At 30.6% G+C, this 15343-nt stretch overlaps 2 protein-coding genes across 3 annotated transcripts in view; both read left to right on the top strand.

The window, feature by feature from the left end:
* The first annotated feature begins 411 nt into the window (after window positions 1-411).
* LOC136978948 (putative ATP-dependent RNA helicase TDRD12) lies at window positions 412-6159 on the top strand. The gene has a single exon (XM_067274793.1). It carries the CDS (start codon window positions 505-507, stop codon window positions 6061-6063), a length of 5559 nt encoding a protein of 1852 aa, XP_067130894.1. The 5' UTR covers window positions 412-504; the 3' UTR covers window positions 6064-6159.
* A 6536-nt stretch (window positions 6160-12695) lies between these two features.
* The window catches only part of LOC136978952 (cytoplasmic dynein 1 light intermediate chain 2-like), a 47874-nt gene continuing 45226 nt past the window's right edge, over window positions 12696-15343 (top strand). For both annotated transcript variants that reach the window (XM_067274799.1, XM_067274798.1), the window contains exon 1: window positions 12696-12830. In XM_067274799.1, coding sequence (XP_067130900.1) covers window positions 12751-12830 — 80 coding nt within the window. In that variant the 5' untranslated portion in view covers window positions 12696-12750. The remainder of the gene's footprint in view (window positions 12831-15343) is intronic.

The raw sequence follows: 15343 nt of genomic DNA, 5'->3' as shown, positions 1-15343 counted from the left end.
CCCTCTGTGGGGCGTGGGCCCCACGTTGGGAAACACTGGTCTAAGCTAACGGAAACATTAAAAGACCACCCTTTAACGTGGACAGCATGGACTATGAAAAAGAAATTGGCAGCAGTACTATTTCTTTTACGGTTATTTACTTTTAATATATTATTTGATCTGTGAATCTAAAACAATTTTTGATATCATCGATTTCGTTTTTTATTAATTTAAGAAATCACGCATAATATTATTTTTGAATTATTTAGTTATTCGAGTATATAATATTTTATTATTTAATTTTATTACAAACGCAATTGATTCGATAAAGTATATTTCAGTTTTATAATTTATTTTATTATTAGTATTTTTATTATTTCAAATGTAAAAACATTTGAAATAAAAGCATCGGGTACCTGGTGGTGAAAGCTAGAATCATTTTGAAATTTTGTTATTCGAAGGTTGTTAGCTCGTGTGTTGTCGTAGTTATGTAACGTCTTTCTATCCCAATTTTTTAAAAAGAAAATGGCAAATTATAATTTTCTAGAAGCATTTAAAGATCGACCTTACGTAAGCGTTACCGTCCTTAATGTATGCAGCCCAGTTTTGTTTGTGGTTAGAGAAGCTCAAAGTGTACATTCAACCGATGAATGTAGGAATTTTATTCGTCTAGAACAACGGATGAATGCTTACTTCCATACGTACGAAGAAGAAATTGTCAAATTGCCATGCAAGAATGCATTGGTTTGTGTTAATTTCGATGGAAATTGGTACAGAGGAAAAGTGGAATCTATTTTAGAAACCACTACGGGTCCAAGGATTACAACATATTTAGTAGATTACGGCCGAACCGTAAAAGTGGAGAAAAGTTGTATTCGAAACTTAAAACCTGAAATGAAGACACTTCCTTTTCAAGCAGTGAAATTTCGGCTGAAAGATTTACATCCCTGTACTTTAATGATGCAAGCTGATTGTTCGATAGGCAACGATCTTTCAGAAGATTGGGATATTTCGGCTTCGGAATGTGTGAGATCGATTTTAGACCGAAATAACTGTGCCAGAATCAAAGTAGAAGAAGCAGATTTTGATGGAACGTTAATTGGTACTCTGATGGTTATTTTACAAGACGAGTATGTCAGTTTAAACGAAGAATTGATTTCTAATAAGTTTGCTTGTATGGTTCCTAAGACAAAACCAGAAATTTTAGACCAAGAAATTTCTTCGAATTTAAAACAAAAGGAAACACCTGAATGTGAAAGTTTTGAAAGTTATTGTAGAAAGAAAAACTTAAAGATAAGGGAGTTAGAAGAATTGAAAAATGAGATTTTAATGAATAGAGAAAAGAAAAATAAACCATCGTGTAATTTGATATGTGGTGGATTATCTTTGCAAGATTCTGAAACTTTAAATGGCAATTTTGACATTTCGCATGGCAGTGTGCCATGTTCAGAGATGGGAAATGAAACAATTGTACCCGTTTTGGAAGAAAGTTTTAATTCGGTTGAAAATCGACAGTGTGTAACGGAGCATCAGGATATAAAGAAGTTGAATGTTAAAATCGATATGGCAGCAAAAAGTGAAACAACAATGAAGAACTTCGTTCAAGAATGTCCTAGTTATAATCAAATAAAAACAGATTCATCATCAAGACATACAACAGAAAGTAATCAAACAGTAAACATCTCTTTAAGTAGAAGAATTTTACAATTAATGAAACAGGATTCAGTGAACAAAAAACATTTGGATGGTAAAGTTTTATCTACATCAACCAGTCAGAATGAATCAAATCCCAGTGTTAAAAGTACTACACTGCATGCTAAGAAACCAAGTTCTGTTTCATCAATGGAAAGTAAAAATCTAGTTTCTAAAAGTAAAATTATTGACAAAATTCAAGTTGCAGAAAGTAGTAATAAAAATGAATCTCAGTATTTCAGAAATAATAATAATGAAAAAGAAAACAAGCTTTCATCTGCAAAGTGTGATGATGTATGTATTAGCAAAATTAAATTTGGCAATTCTGATAAATTGACATATAGTTCAGCTTCAGATGGTAATATCCGAAATTTGGAATCAAAAATTAATTGCAAAAATCCTGCAATTTCATCTTTAAATGTTAGAGGTTTCCTTAATAGGATAAAATTAGAAAATAAATCTGATAAAACTAGAGAATTAGATAGTAAATTTGAATCAAAACCTGAGAAATCAAAAATAAGTAACACTTCTCAATTGGACTTGTCTTCAAATACTATTCCTGAACAATTTGTTTTAAATACTAAAAGTAGAATTGAAATGGTGGCAAAAAGTAGTGTCAAGGATGAAATATCACAAGAAAAATTGGGAATGTTATCAGAAGTAATTAACAAAAACAAGGAATTCAGTTTATCTGAAGAAGCTGCTATTGAATCTGTTCCAGAAGAAGGAAATGCAAAATGTAGACTATTGAATAGTTCATTTATTGAAAAAAAGAGTGAAATAATAAGTGATATTGAAAATACATCAAATTTATCTTGTAATTTAGATTCAGAAAAGAATGAAATAAGAGACTTGAGTGTTTTACATAATAATCCTAAGAATATCTCTGAACAGGTGAATAATTCATTATCCATGCAAAATAAAGATGCTAATACATTACTGTTTTCAAAATATTTCCAAAGAAATTCTAGCATGAAAACAAATGCAAGTGATTTGGAAAGCTTTATCTGGGAAAAAGAACAATCGGTACGTAGTATACGTCATGGAAAAGGAGTTCCAAAACCCATGAGGAATGTCAGTGCTGCTCCTTTTACACGTCCTATTGTTGAGGTTCTAAATGAGCGTCATTTTCCAGTTCCATCTGCCATACAGACTGTAATGTGGCCTGCAATGTTTCGAGGACGTAACTTTGTATCTATTGCTTCAGCACATTCAGGAAAAACTTTTGGTTATTTACTTCCTTTATTTTCTTCTTTGTTTCAACCAACATTATATGAAAATCTTCCAAGTAGTGGAGGACCAATTGCTTTAATATTATGTTCTACTTGGAACAAAGTTCAAAATGTGCATGATAACTGTCAAATTTTATTGGAAAAATGCAATCACATAAAAGTTTTAGAAATGTATGGAGGTGGTTGTGAAACAGTACAGAAAATATCTCTTGTAAATGGCTGCGATATTTTAATTGCCACTCCTCCCTGTTTGTTACGTCATCTGAAAGACGAAGAATGTAAAATGATTAACTTACAGCGTTGTTGTCATTTAATAATAGAAGATGGTGACATTATATTAAATACATTTCGTTCAGAAATTACAGAAATAATAGTGAAATATGCCAAGGACAATAAACAAAATCGTATTAATAATCTAAAGCAATTAGTTATTTGTTCTGAGCATTGGAATGAGGCTATATCTTCATTTATACAGACCTGCATGCACGAACCATTAGTTTTTATAACAGCTTTTCATGAAGGAGCAGTTTATTCACAAGTTCCTACATATTGTCATGTTTGTTTGGAGACTGAAGTTTTTACATCGATAACTCAAATTCTTTCTGGCTGTGCAGGTAAGAGAGTTGTAATATGTACCAATAGTTATGACAGTGCTCATAATATTGTTCAGTTAGTTAAAAATTCAGCAATTTATACATTATTCATTCATTCATCATTATTACATTATGATAAAGATAATATAATAAGAGAATGGAAGAATAGTTGTAACCTTAATAGCACTGTTGTAATTGTTATCACAGATGAATGCATATTTGATGTAGATATAAGTGATGCAAATTGTATTATTCAATGTCAGTTAGACAAGATTTCTTTTACTCAGTTTGGACAACGTTACAGTTATATGTTAGATAATTTTCTAACTTTGAAAGATGTTCAGGCTAAAGTAATTTCTCCATGTGTTTGTCATATATTAGTAACTGAAAATTGCAAGATTCAAATTAAAAATTTAATAAAATTCTTGAACCGTCTTCCTTTGCCAATTCCAAAAAAACTTTTAATAATGGAAGATGAAAGGAAAAAAGAGTTAGAAGACTGTCAAATTGAACTTTGTTATTACTTAAAAGCATTCGGTCATTGCCTTCAAGAAAACTGTAAAAACCGTCATAAAATTTTAAAGAAATATGATCAAATAATGAAATTGCCAATAAATAGCCGAATAAAAGTTTTAATTACATATGTAATTGATGCCATCCACTATTACGGACGTATTATTGATTGTAAAGGTACGACTGGAGAATCTAGTTCTTCATATTTAGTGTTAAGTATAAAATTAACAGAATATTACAGTGTAAAAGAGAATTGCATGTCAGAAAAAAACATCAAAGTAGGAAATGTATATGTTGTAGAGAAACAAGATAATACATTTCATCGTGTTCGTGTTTTGGATATAGTAAATTTAAATAATATTGGAGAACCAAGAAATGTAAAAGTGCACTATTTAGATGAAGGTTGGCAAGAAACAATCTATGCACATAAATTATTAAAAATTCCCTCTGAATTAGTTTCATATCCAGAACAAGTTGTTGAAATATATATTTGTAATGTCCAGCCTGTAGATAAATGTTTTGAATGGACAACTCAAGCAAATACATTTGTTCACAATATGATTAGTGGTAAGGAAATGGAAGGAAAATTAGTTTTATGTTTAGGGTATACAGTATGGTTAGACCCATTTGTTCACTGTGTTAAACTTGAAAATAATTTAACAATAATTGAAACAAAAATTACTACGGCTCTGATTAAGGATCATTATGCTATACCTAATCCTGATCATCTTAAAAAATTACATAGCCTTTGTGATGGTGAGATAACTTGGTTTAATAATATATCAGAGAATGAAAAAGATGATGATAATGCTGAAATTTCTCATTCAGTGCCTCAAGCATTTCTTGAATTAGATCAGATTTATGAAGTTTCTGTTTGGCAAGTTCATAATCCTAATTTTTTTTATATTCAGCAAGTAAATTTTAAAAAACAAATTTGTGAAATTTCCAATGAATGTGAAAAAATGTTAAATAATAATACGTTGATAAGACTTAAACATTTTCATAAAGAATCATTATGTATTGCTCCTTTCGTTGATGGTAAGTTGTGTCGTGCATGCATTAAGGAGGAAGAGGAAGATAGTGTGGATTTATTTTATGTTGATTTTGGTGTTAACTCTACAATTAAAAAATCTGATTTGTATGTTGTTCCATCAAATTGTCTGTTGTTACCTTTTCAGGCCATTAAATGTTCATTGACAGGAATTCCATTTAAAGATAATTGGGATAAAAAAGTAATTGATAAATTTAATGACTTTATTGTTTGTGATGACAAAAAAGTATTATATGCAAAAGCACTAAAACAAGAATTTTCGGTTTCTGAAGAAAAGTATTATTTGATCAAGCTCTGGAACTCAGACTTTGATTTTACAGAAGAATTTGCTAGGCAAGGATACTCCCTGCAAAATAATACTGTAGAAACTAATCCTAAAGAATTAAATGATGACAATTTTTGTGAAATCACCAATTTGGATAAAGTAATGGAAGATTTAAATGAAATTAAACGAACTGCTTCTTTATCTCCTGAAAATCAAAATCAGCAAACAGTTAATAAATCAAATATTTCAAAATTATCCAACAATATATCACAAATTGATAAAAACATTGTAACACCTCAAGTGACTTGGTGGCAAAAGAAGGAAGAAGTTATTATTACTATACATTTACTTGGAGTTACAGATTTTGACATTGATATCAAAGAAAAACAGATTTACTTTTCTGCAATTGTAAATGGAAAGTGTTACAGATTTGAAGAAGAACTATTTTCCTCAATCAACGTTAACATGAGCAAATCAAGAACTTGTGGACAGAATGTTGAAATAAAACTAAGCAAGGCTAAGAAAGGATTAAAATGGTCACGTTTGATTGCTACCGAACAAAAGAAAACTTACATTAAACTTGATTACGATCATTTGGATGATAGTGAATCAGAAGACGACATTCCAAAAACTAAAATTATCTTTGATCCAAAAGATGTTCTCAATTTTGAACCAATAGATGTTGAGAATTCTGAAGAGAATTCAGAATTTGATGATGATGATGATAATTTCATCTAATTTTATATTAAAAAGATGTCTGATATTTAATGTCAAATATGTTTGATAAATAAACTTAAAATTTGTAGTGTTTTTAACTGTAAATCTTAATGTAATATTAAAATTATTTTTGACATGGGTAAATGTGAATATTGTTTTCTTATGAAAGTGAAACAAGTCAGATAATTAATGTTTCTAGTGCTTTAAATATTTTATTAATGTTAGTCTGTGACTGTAATCTATTAATAGGATTTATTATATTGGTTTAACTTGCAGATGAAATAGAGAGATTGAATTAGTTTTGGTTAAAAATAAATAAACTTTATTTATTTGCACCTGAAAGGGTTTTATAAGAAACTGATACAGGCAGGGACAGATCTACATAGAACTTAAACCCTGGGCCCACAAAAATTGAACTATTGTCATAAATTTTTAATACTTTTTCATTAACAATGAGAAACCTCTACTTTTATTGTACCAGAAAGCCAGTAGAGAGCAAGCATCTTGAACCTAGAATTTCCACATCCTACTGGTCACAGCTACTTTGGTCACACTGCCAGCTGACATAAAGAAAGCAGATGTGGGACTAAAATCCGATTATCACATCAACATTCTCTTTCTGCAGCTTTGCTTCCAGAGGGTCAAATTTGACACAATTCCAATACTTTTCCACTCCCTAGTGGTCAAGTGGATAAAACCACTGAACACTGCTAGTTGGCCGTGGGTTTGGACCTTGCCAATGGGATGATCATATGGAGTTTTCTAGATTTAATACCTAAACAGGCCAGTTTCCCATAGAAAGTTTTCTTGGGAGGCATTTCCCTCGGCAGATCATTCATATGTCATGTTGCCATAAACAAAATGCAATACAGTAGACCCACGGTAACACGGAACGTATCTACCGTGTTATAGGGGGGTCTACTGTACTTTCCCGTGTTATATACTTAACATCCGGGAAAATAAAACTAGTACAGTACTTTTTTAATTGAAGTAGATGGTTATGTTTTTGATGTTCAAAAGTTGTGCTTTTTTATGAAGTTCAAAAGATAAAGAGAAACAAATTTTAACCTTAACATTTTAAGATTAAATACCACAAGAATATGGCCTTGGTACTCAATGTAAATTTTATGCTGTATTTTAAAAAAAATGATTCATTTTTATCTAATTCTAACATAATTTTTATAAAATTAAAATTGATTTAATTTGCATAATCCAAAATTTTCAAAATGTGGTTAAAAAATTGAAAAAACTTATCAAAGATTTTCTGTTTTAATAAATTTCAGTCTTATCTGGGAATGACGCAAATTTTAATAGAGTAAGTCATATATATCCAAAAGCAAATTTGCCAAGATTAAATTATAAATACATGGTTTATAAAATTACAATTGCACTTTATTAGAAATACTGTTAGAATTTTATAAAGATTTACAATTAAAGACATGCTATTTTAATTTAAAACAGTGGAAAATTATTTATAACTTTTGCTGTTTTAATATATAAAAGAACGATTTAAATAGTATTCATAAAATAAAGGACGTCGTTTCATAAAGATTTTTAATAACATTGTTAGAGCGATTTCGACTAAATCGTGATAAATGATAGAACACTTTGAGGTACAGTACAGTACATAAAGTATTAAACCCTAATATCCTAACTCTATGTGAATTGATTATAGCAGCTCGTCTCTGCGAGGGCGAGTCGAAGGCTCCAGACAAAATCGTGCAATGATCCGTCGAAGTTCCACTCTTTACAGACAGAGATCACGAAATTCACTACAAAATCCAAATTTTTAACATTAAATTGAGTCGCTACGCAACAATAAAATTTTCTTGTTGTTGAGAGAGAATTTATTGTTGACTCGTGCGATTATTTATTGCGAGGTGTTTTCTAGAGTTTTGCTTCATTTGCAGCGATTTATAAGTTTGGACTACGATCTTTCTAGATTTAAGTACTTTTTAACTTTGATGAGCAAAATATCACAATTATCAGCAATGGTTTTCAATAAGAATTGATGGGTTTCCTTCAGAGGAATCGGATCTTTTCATTTATTTTGGAGGGAGCCGATCGGTCTTTTCATTGGTAATTTTCCAATCGAATTGTTAAAGCAAAATGAAAATTAACAAATACTTTAAATCTGTTACTCCCCGCTACAGTTTATATATTACATGCGTACATACCAGTGGAGTTCCGTGGCATTTGATGATAGGGAAGCTGTTTCCATAAAAGTTTTGGAAAAATATTGGAAATGACAAAAATAAACAATTTATTAATTCTAAAATCGGTAATTGACACGAAACAAAGATATAAGAACTTGTTTTTGTTATTTTTTATAAACTAACTTTATTTGGCAATTTTTCCGCAAAGTCATTAATTACTTTATCATAAAAATCACTTGTGGTTGATTCCATCAAAGTATTCAAAAGCTCTTTTTCTATCGAAAGTACTGTTTGTGACGACAGTCTTTCCTCTGACTGAGTGTTCCTTGTGAATGTATAAATTCGCTCCACGGTTGAAAAACTATGTTCAACAGATGCACTGGTAGATGGTACCGTAAAAATTAATGATATTAAATCATATAATTTTTTAATACACCTTTGTTCGGATCGTCATTAATTATAATATTTTTTTTATGTTTAAGTGTGACTTACCAATATAGTCGGACATGAATATAGGGTAAAGTTTCTCAAGTCGTACCACTGCTTAAATCGTACCTTTAAAATTTTGAATTTAGTACCGCGGCAACAAGATGTATACGCTTCAGTCAACCATATTGGTTAAGTAATGAGTAACAAAATTCACCGACGGCGTAGTAACAAATTTTCACAACAAATAAGTTTATTGTTGTTTACTGAAAATTTTCTATATATATTTGGTAGCTTTGTAGCAAGTAAATTATTGATAAATTCACGTTTTTTTTTTTTTTTTTTTTTTTTTTTTTAAGTGTTCATTCTGTAGTATCCAAATAGTTGTTTACTCGAACGAAATCGTAATAGCTTTATTCAGTGTTTTCTTATGTTTATTTGAAATGTAACTCGTGCTGCGTCTTAAGTCGTACCCACATAAGATTCCCAAATCGTACCGGTACGATGTAAACAATTATTCTCTCTGTTATTTTACCTGTCGAGTGTCGGTCGAAGTAAGACAGTGCATTCAACAACATATAATATTGTTTTGATTTTGATGTATTTGTTTTATTATAGATCATAAACATGTCAAAACGAATTTATAATAGTCGGAAACAATAAGATATTGAGGCGTTAAGCAAATAATGCAGTAGTGATATTGGGTTTAATGAAGCACGCAGACAATATAAAATCGCTAAACCGACTCTACGACGTCATCTTCGAGGATTAAATAAGAAAATCAAATTCGAAAGGTCTAAAGATCTGACCGAAAATATGAAGAAAGAGTTAAACATGTTCTTTGGAATCATGTTTCTTTGGGCTTACTGTAACAGATCTATAAAAACTGGCACTTCAATTGGCGGAAAAATATAAATTACCACATCGTTTTAACACAGAAAAAAGAATTGCAAAGAACAAATAATACTATAAATTCATGAAAGATAGCCCTTCCTTGTCTTTACGCACTTTAGAGGAGGCCTCAATGGCAAGAGAAGAAAATAAAAAGAAATGGTCGGTTAAAAGATACAAACAATGGAAATTAAAAAGAAGCAAGCTTGGTCAAGCCGATCTGGTAGCAGGTTTCACAAGAGCGAATCAAATATTAATTTGTTTAGAATAAATTTTATAAATTCTTTGAATCAAGTAGTTGTTCAGAAGAATTTTTTTACTGAATATATAGTAAGGGGTGTGGTTTATAGATTCCAGAGGAACCGCGTAGTTTTTACTATAGCTTACAGTGACCGTAAACGAAAATAAATGTTCAGTTCCCTTGTCGGTAACGATAACCGAAATCGTTGATCACATTGTAGCGAATGTTCCAGATTTTGAAAGGAGTGCAGAAGCAAGACGAGGCATTTTGGATGCGACCTTCTGATATCGATATTTGCTTAAGGAAAAAAAGCAACCAATGAAACTACACGACTTCATCACAAAAAACAAGAATTTCAGAAGAGCCAGGACCTTCAACACAAAAAATGAACTTTACATTTCTGTGTGCATATGTTTATGTGCTATTTAACATATATTATTATGCAAATTAATATAAAAATAACTTAAAATTAAAGTAAAATCTGTTTATTTTTGATCGCGTGTTTCCCTTTCCCTATTTACTCTGTGTTAAAATGACCTCGTTTAACGCTGTTTCGTTTAGCGTTTTGCCGTCTAGGAACGTATTCCCGCGTTAAGTCAGGTCTTACTGTATTTATATTTTAGAAAATACAAGGGAAGCGGCGCTTCCACAGCTTTCATGGACAGCACGTCACTGGTATATACATTAATATCCCACATGAAATTCGCCTGAATCTTAATTAATTAGATCTTAATAATTCGAGTCTCGTTTCTTCTACTTTCACACATGTTTTTTGTTATGGCAGTCAACAGAATAGTACAATTCTTTATAAACTAATTCTCTATCGAACATTAAAAATCGCCGAAGAGATTAAAATTATTATATAGGGCTATAATAAATAGAGATTTTATTATAGCATTCATTTCTGACTTTGAAAGAATTAAAACAATCATTTTTGTATCAGAAATTTACAATTCAGATTAGAATAGGAATATTTCTTAATTAATGCAAGTGCTGTTTTCACAACAGTCAATCATTTTTCTTGCAGAATAGATAATTTCAAAGAATTGAAGGAGTGGCACATCAAGGGCCACGCTGAGCCCGAGGATGGCGCTTTATCTTCGCCTCGTGTAATACGGGTGCTTCCGAAAGATGCGGAGGAAGAGTCGCATACACTCGACATCAAACGGGTGGTCATCATAACTCCGGATGACAGTGTTTCGTCTCTCGTCCATTATCTGGAGCGGCGATACCCCGAAGTTTCGCAATGTTTGGTAGAGACACGGCCACGTGAGAAAGGAGTTCGAAGAAATCGTGGAAGAATCCTTCAAGCGTAAAAGGCCTCGGTAGAAAAGGTTGTTTTTCTGCTAGAAAAAATAACCTTCCTAATTTACCACCGAATGTGACACAGCCACCCGGAAGTGACTTTTCACCCGAATATGACACTTACTTACAATTGACCTTTCACCGGCTACGACTTAATTAACTGGACTTGACTTTCCATCCTAATTTACGGACGGATACTTCGACACCATTCGAGATTCGTTCTTCCATTTCGGTTAAAATGCGTAGAACAAAGACAGTGGCCAAAGTGACCACGAAACATTAAACAGTATTCTCGTGTTTAATAAAAGACTGTGTTACGCCGTTGTTTAAACGACTATAATTGGCCGAAACAACTTATAATATTTTGACCGGTGTTCTACTAGTAAAACATTTTACCACAGAATAATGCACTACGGGAGGAAACCATTTTACGTTGAACTTTAACCAAAAACACACATTGTAGTCGATATAGGCCTATGTTCAAAGCAGAATTATAATTACTTCAACAGTTAAAGTTGTACATGGAATTTTCACGATTGTATATAAATTATTACATTTAATAAAACTTATACCATGTGTATATATACATGTATATCATTATTGAAACATTTTTCAAACAATTCTCCATCAACAACTAAATGTTTGCTAAGAAACAATCATATGATTTTTATACTTTTCCTGTTTGGACTGCAATGTGAAAAAATTATAGACCTATGAATTTCCACTGTTGTCCGTCTGTCTTTCCTTAACCTCAAGAACAGAGTTAGATAGATAAAAGCCGATAACGGATATGGAAATCGTAAGAAAAAGAGAACCAGATTAATTATATATGAACTTCCGATTTATATAGCAAGTCACGTTATTTCAATTCAAATATGTTCCCCCAAACGGAATTAGATACATAACCGGCACGACTCTATTGCAAACAGGAAGAGTATGATGTACAGGGACCAACGTTACTATACCAGGCAGGCGAGTGCTACGTGCTACCTCACGCAGTAATGGCGTAATGGCGCATCTATTTCATGCTATATTATTGTCGCAGTAATTCAGTGACTTTCTTAATTAGTTAAATAGTACGTAGCATAAAATATATATGAATAAACAGCTCAGATTAAATGTACCGGTACAGTACGTCCCAATCTCAAATGAACAAGGCAAGATGTTGTTAGCAGCAGATTTTGGAGGTCACATGACTTTAAGGCGATACTGTAATTAATTGTTTTTGTATTGTACTGTACACTACGTCCCAGTGAAGCATTCAGAAATTTTTGAGTAAGGACGTTCTCATCAGTTACGCGAATCATCATCTACCAAGGCTATCCAGATGTGGCACGTGGGCGGCCCGAGTGGATCATTCCAACTTATGGTTTTATATTGAATTTATAGTCGAATAAAACACGTAGTTATCAAATAAAACACTATCAGATATAAATGATAGGATAAAAAATTTTCTGCGCCGTTTAATATATTACTACATTTTGTATATTAATTTTATTTTTTTTACAATAAAATAGTATATTTTATGTATAATTTTTTGAAAAATTCTATCATAAAGTTTTTATTTCGATTATATTAGTTTTGTTTCGATTATTTTTGACCAAGATATCTATGATTCATGATTCATCAAGTTCACTCGATGACGTTGCAAAACATTTTGTAGTGACGTCATCCCGGAATCAGCTTAAGATGGCGCCTGTCGGTGAGAAGAAAGATGAAATATTAGTGATGAATGGTACCAAAGATGATAATAATGGACAAAATATATGGTAAACTGCACGTATTGTTAATTAATTAGCAATTGAAAACAATGTTTGAGTTTGGCAAGTTGCAAAATAAGTAAATAAAGCACAGTCCATTAGTTGGGCGTATACAGTAGGCATCAATCATTTTTCAAAATTAAACTTAAAATAAAAATTTCAAATTTCTAAGTTAATATGTTAATTTTCAAATTTATTTTTGTAAATTTTTAATTTACATCTATTAAAGTCTAATAGATGCAAGTTTTTCATTTGGAGAAAGAAAACTTTACTTAAACATTGTCATGAAATCATAACTTTATCAGTTGTTTTTTTATATCTTTTTTTATGGATTTAATAATTTATAATTAAATTAATAATTCAAATAGTCCATAACAAGCCACTTATGTAGGAAGTGAATCAGAATCTTAAACATTAAGCAAGATTATTTATTTATTAATACAGTTTTGAATTGATTATTTACATTGTTTTGTCAAACTAATATATAACATTTTTAAAAAAGAAACTATCTTTAATATGCGCATTGAATTTTACCGGTATACTGTACATTAATTCTATTAATTTTTGAACCTTTAATATTAATAAAAGTTTTTATGAATTATATTCATTAAAATCCATTTAAAAATGTATATAATGTAATTGTTTTAATATTTTTCTATGAATGCAATTCTGTGTGGTGATAAACTTGTTGCAGATTGTGTTAATAGTGAAGCCAAAATCAGACATGAATCTGAAATTATTTACATGCATTTTTTATAACTAGCTGATTGTAATTCAACCATTAACCTGACAAAATGGAAGCTTTATAGTATTTTATTATTTTTTTTGAAACAATTATATTATTGTACATACAATTTATCTTATAATAATAGTTTTTGTTCAATGAATTTCTATAAGAAACATTTAAACATCTTAAAAATGTTCTTTATGTTTATGTTTTCAACTCTCACTTCAATATAATCAGAACCATGATACCTTCTTGTACTTTCATAGGAACAGACTTAAATTTCTTGTTTTAAATATTGGACCTAATATGCATCTGGTTTTATACTTAAAAGTCCACACAACAGATATTTGGAATCTGAAAACTTATATAAAGCATGAGTGAATGTTAATACTTAGAAGAAATTTGGAGCAAATCTCTAAATGAGTAAAATAAGCTAAGCAAAAATATGCATTTCGTGAAGGTTTGCATTTGAATCTGAAATTTTTTTCAATTTTTGTTGGTATCAACACAATTTACAACTCTAATCAGATGTTTTCTGTATCAGATAGAGCTAGAATGTATTATATTTTAAGAGAAAAATGATATGAAAACATCTAGGCTATTATGCTATTGGATTGTTTGGAAAATAATTTTATTGTTTTATTACTAGAGGAATTTGTTGTATTTTTACCAGCCAATTTCATTTTAAACCACATTTTCATTATATATTTTGACAGCTGACATTTTAAGGCTTATTTGTAAAAAATTTTGTTTGATTCTGTACAGTTGTTTTTTCTTTGATGTCCCATCAAATATGGAAAATCAAAAACGTCATTTTTGGCATATTTTGCTTTTTTATTACCAAAAAATCAAAATGCTGTTCAAATAAGAAAATTTGAGGTACATATATGGAGAAGATGTGTTGAGAGAAAGACAATGCCAAAACTGGTTCACAAAATTTCATTCTGGCAATTTCAGTAATGAAGATGCACCACATTCTGGATGGCCAGTTGAAGCCAATGAAAACAAAATAAAGGTACTGATTGAAGCAAACTGCCAAATAACAACACGTGAAATCACTAAGAGATTAAATTTGTTGAATTGAACCATTTATGATTACTTGAAACGAATTGGTTTCATTTCAAAGTTCGATATATGAATTTCACATGTTCTTAAAGAGATGCTCTCTTTGGTGGGATTTTAAGAAAATTTGTTTTTTTTTTATTTTTTATTTATTTATTTATTTTTTTTTTGAGCTTTCACCAGATAATTTAACAATTGATTCGAAAGTGTACTGCCGTCGAGTAAACAAATTGAGTAATATCATCAAACAGAAAAGGCCAGAATTGATCAACAAAAAAGGTGTAGTGTTTTACCATGATAATGCCAAATTTCACACAAGTTTGGTAACAAGTTTTGTCAGAAACTGTTACAGCTTGGATGGGATGTACTACCACACTCACCATATTTGCCAGATCTGGAACCCTCAAATTATTACTTGTTTCGGTCTTTACAAAATTTTTTAAACAGTAAAACATTTACTTCAAATGAGGATGTCAAAAATCATTTGGATCAGTTTTTTGTAAGCAAAAATCAAAACTTTTATGAATATGGAATGTGGAAATATGTAATGTGTATCAGCTCTAAAATGCTTCAATAAAATGCTACTTGGTATAGAAATCATAGTGCAAGCATGACACATTTATATATTTTAAGTGGCCTTAAGAAAAAACTATTGAAAACTATTTGTCCCTATAGAAAAGTTTGGAAAAGGTTGTTTTAATTTATATTTGTCTTGAATGGTTAATATAATTTT

The sequence above is a fragment of the Centruroides vittatus genome, unplaced genomic scaffold (genome assembly GCF_030686945.1).
Source record: "Centruroides vittatus isolate TY-2023 unplaced genomic scaffold, ASM3068694v2 contig_564, whole genome shotgun sequence".
Classification (NCBI taxonomy): Eukaryota; Metazoa; Arthropoda; class Arachnida; order Scorpiones; family Buthidae; genus Centruroides; species Centruroides vittatus.
Note: the sequence above shows the minus strand (reverse complement) of the source record. Positions and strands in the feature narration are given on the sequence as shown.

What these genes read in the sequence shown, in the direction of transcription:
- LOC136978948 (XM_067274793.1), top strand. Translation starts at nt 505, where the DNA reads ATGGCAAATTATAATTTTCTAGAAGCATTTAAAGATCGACCTTACGTA.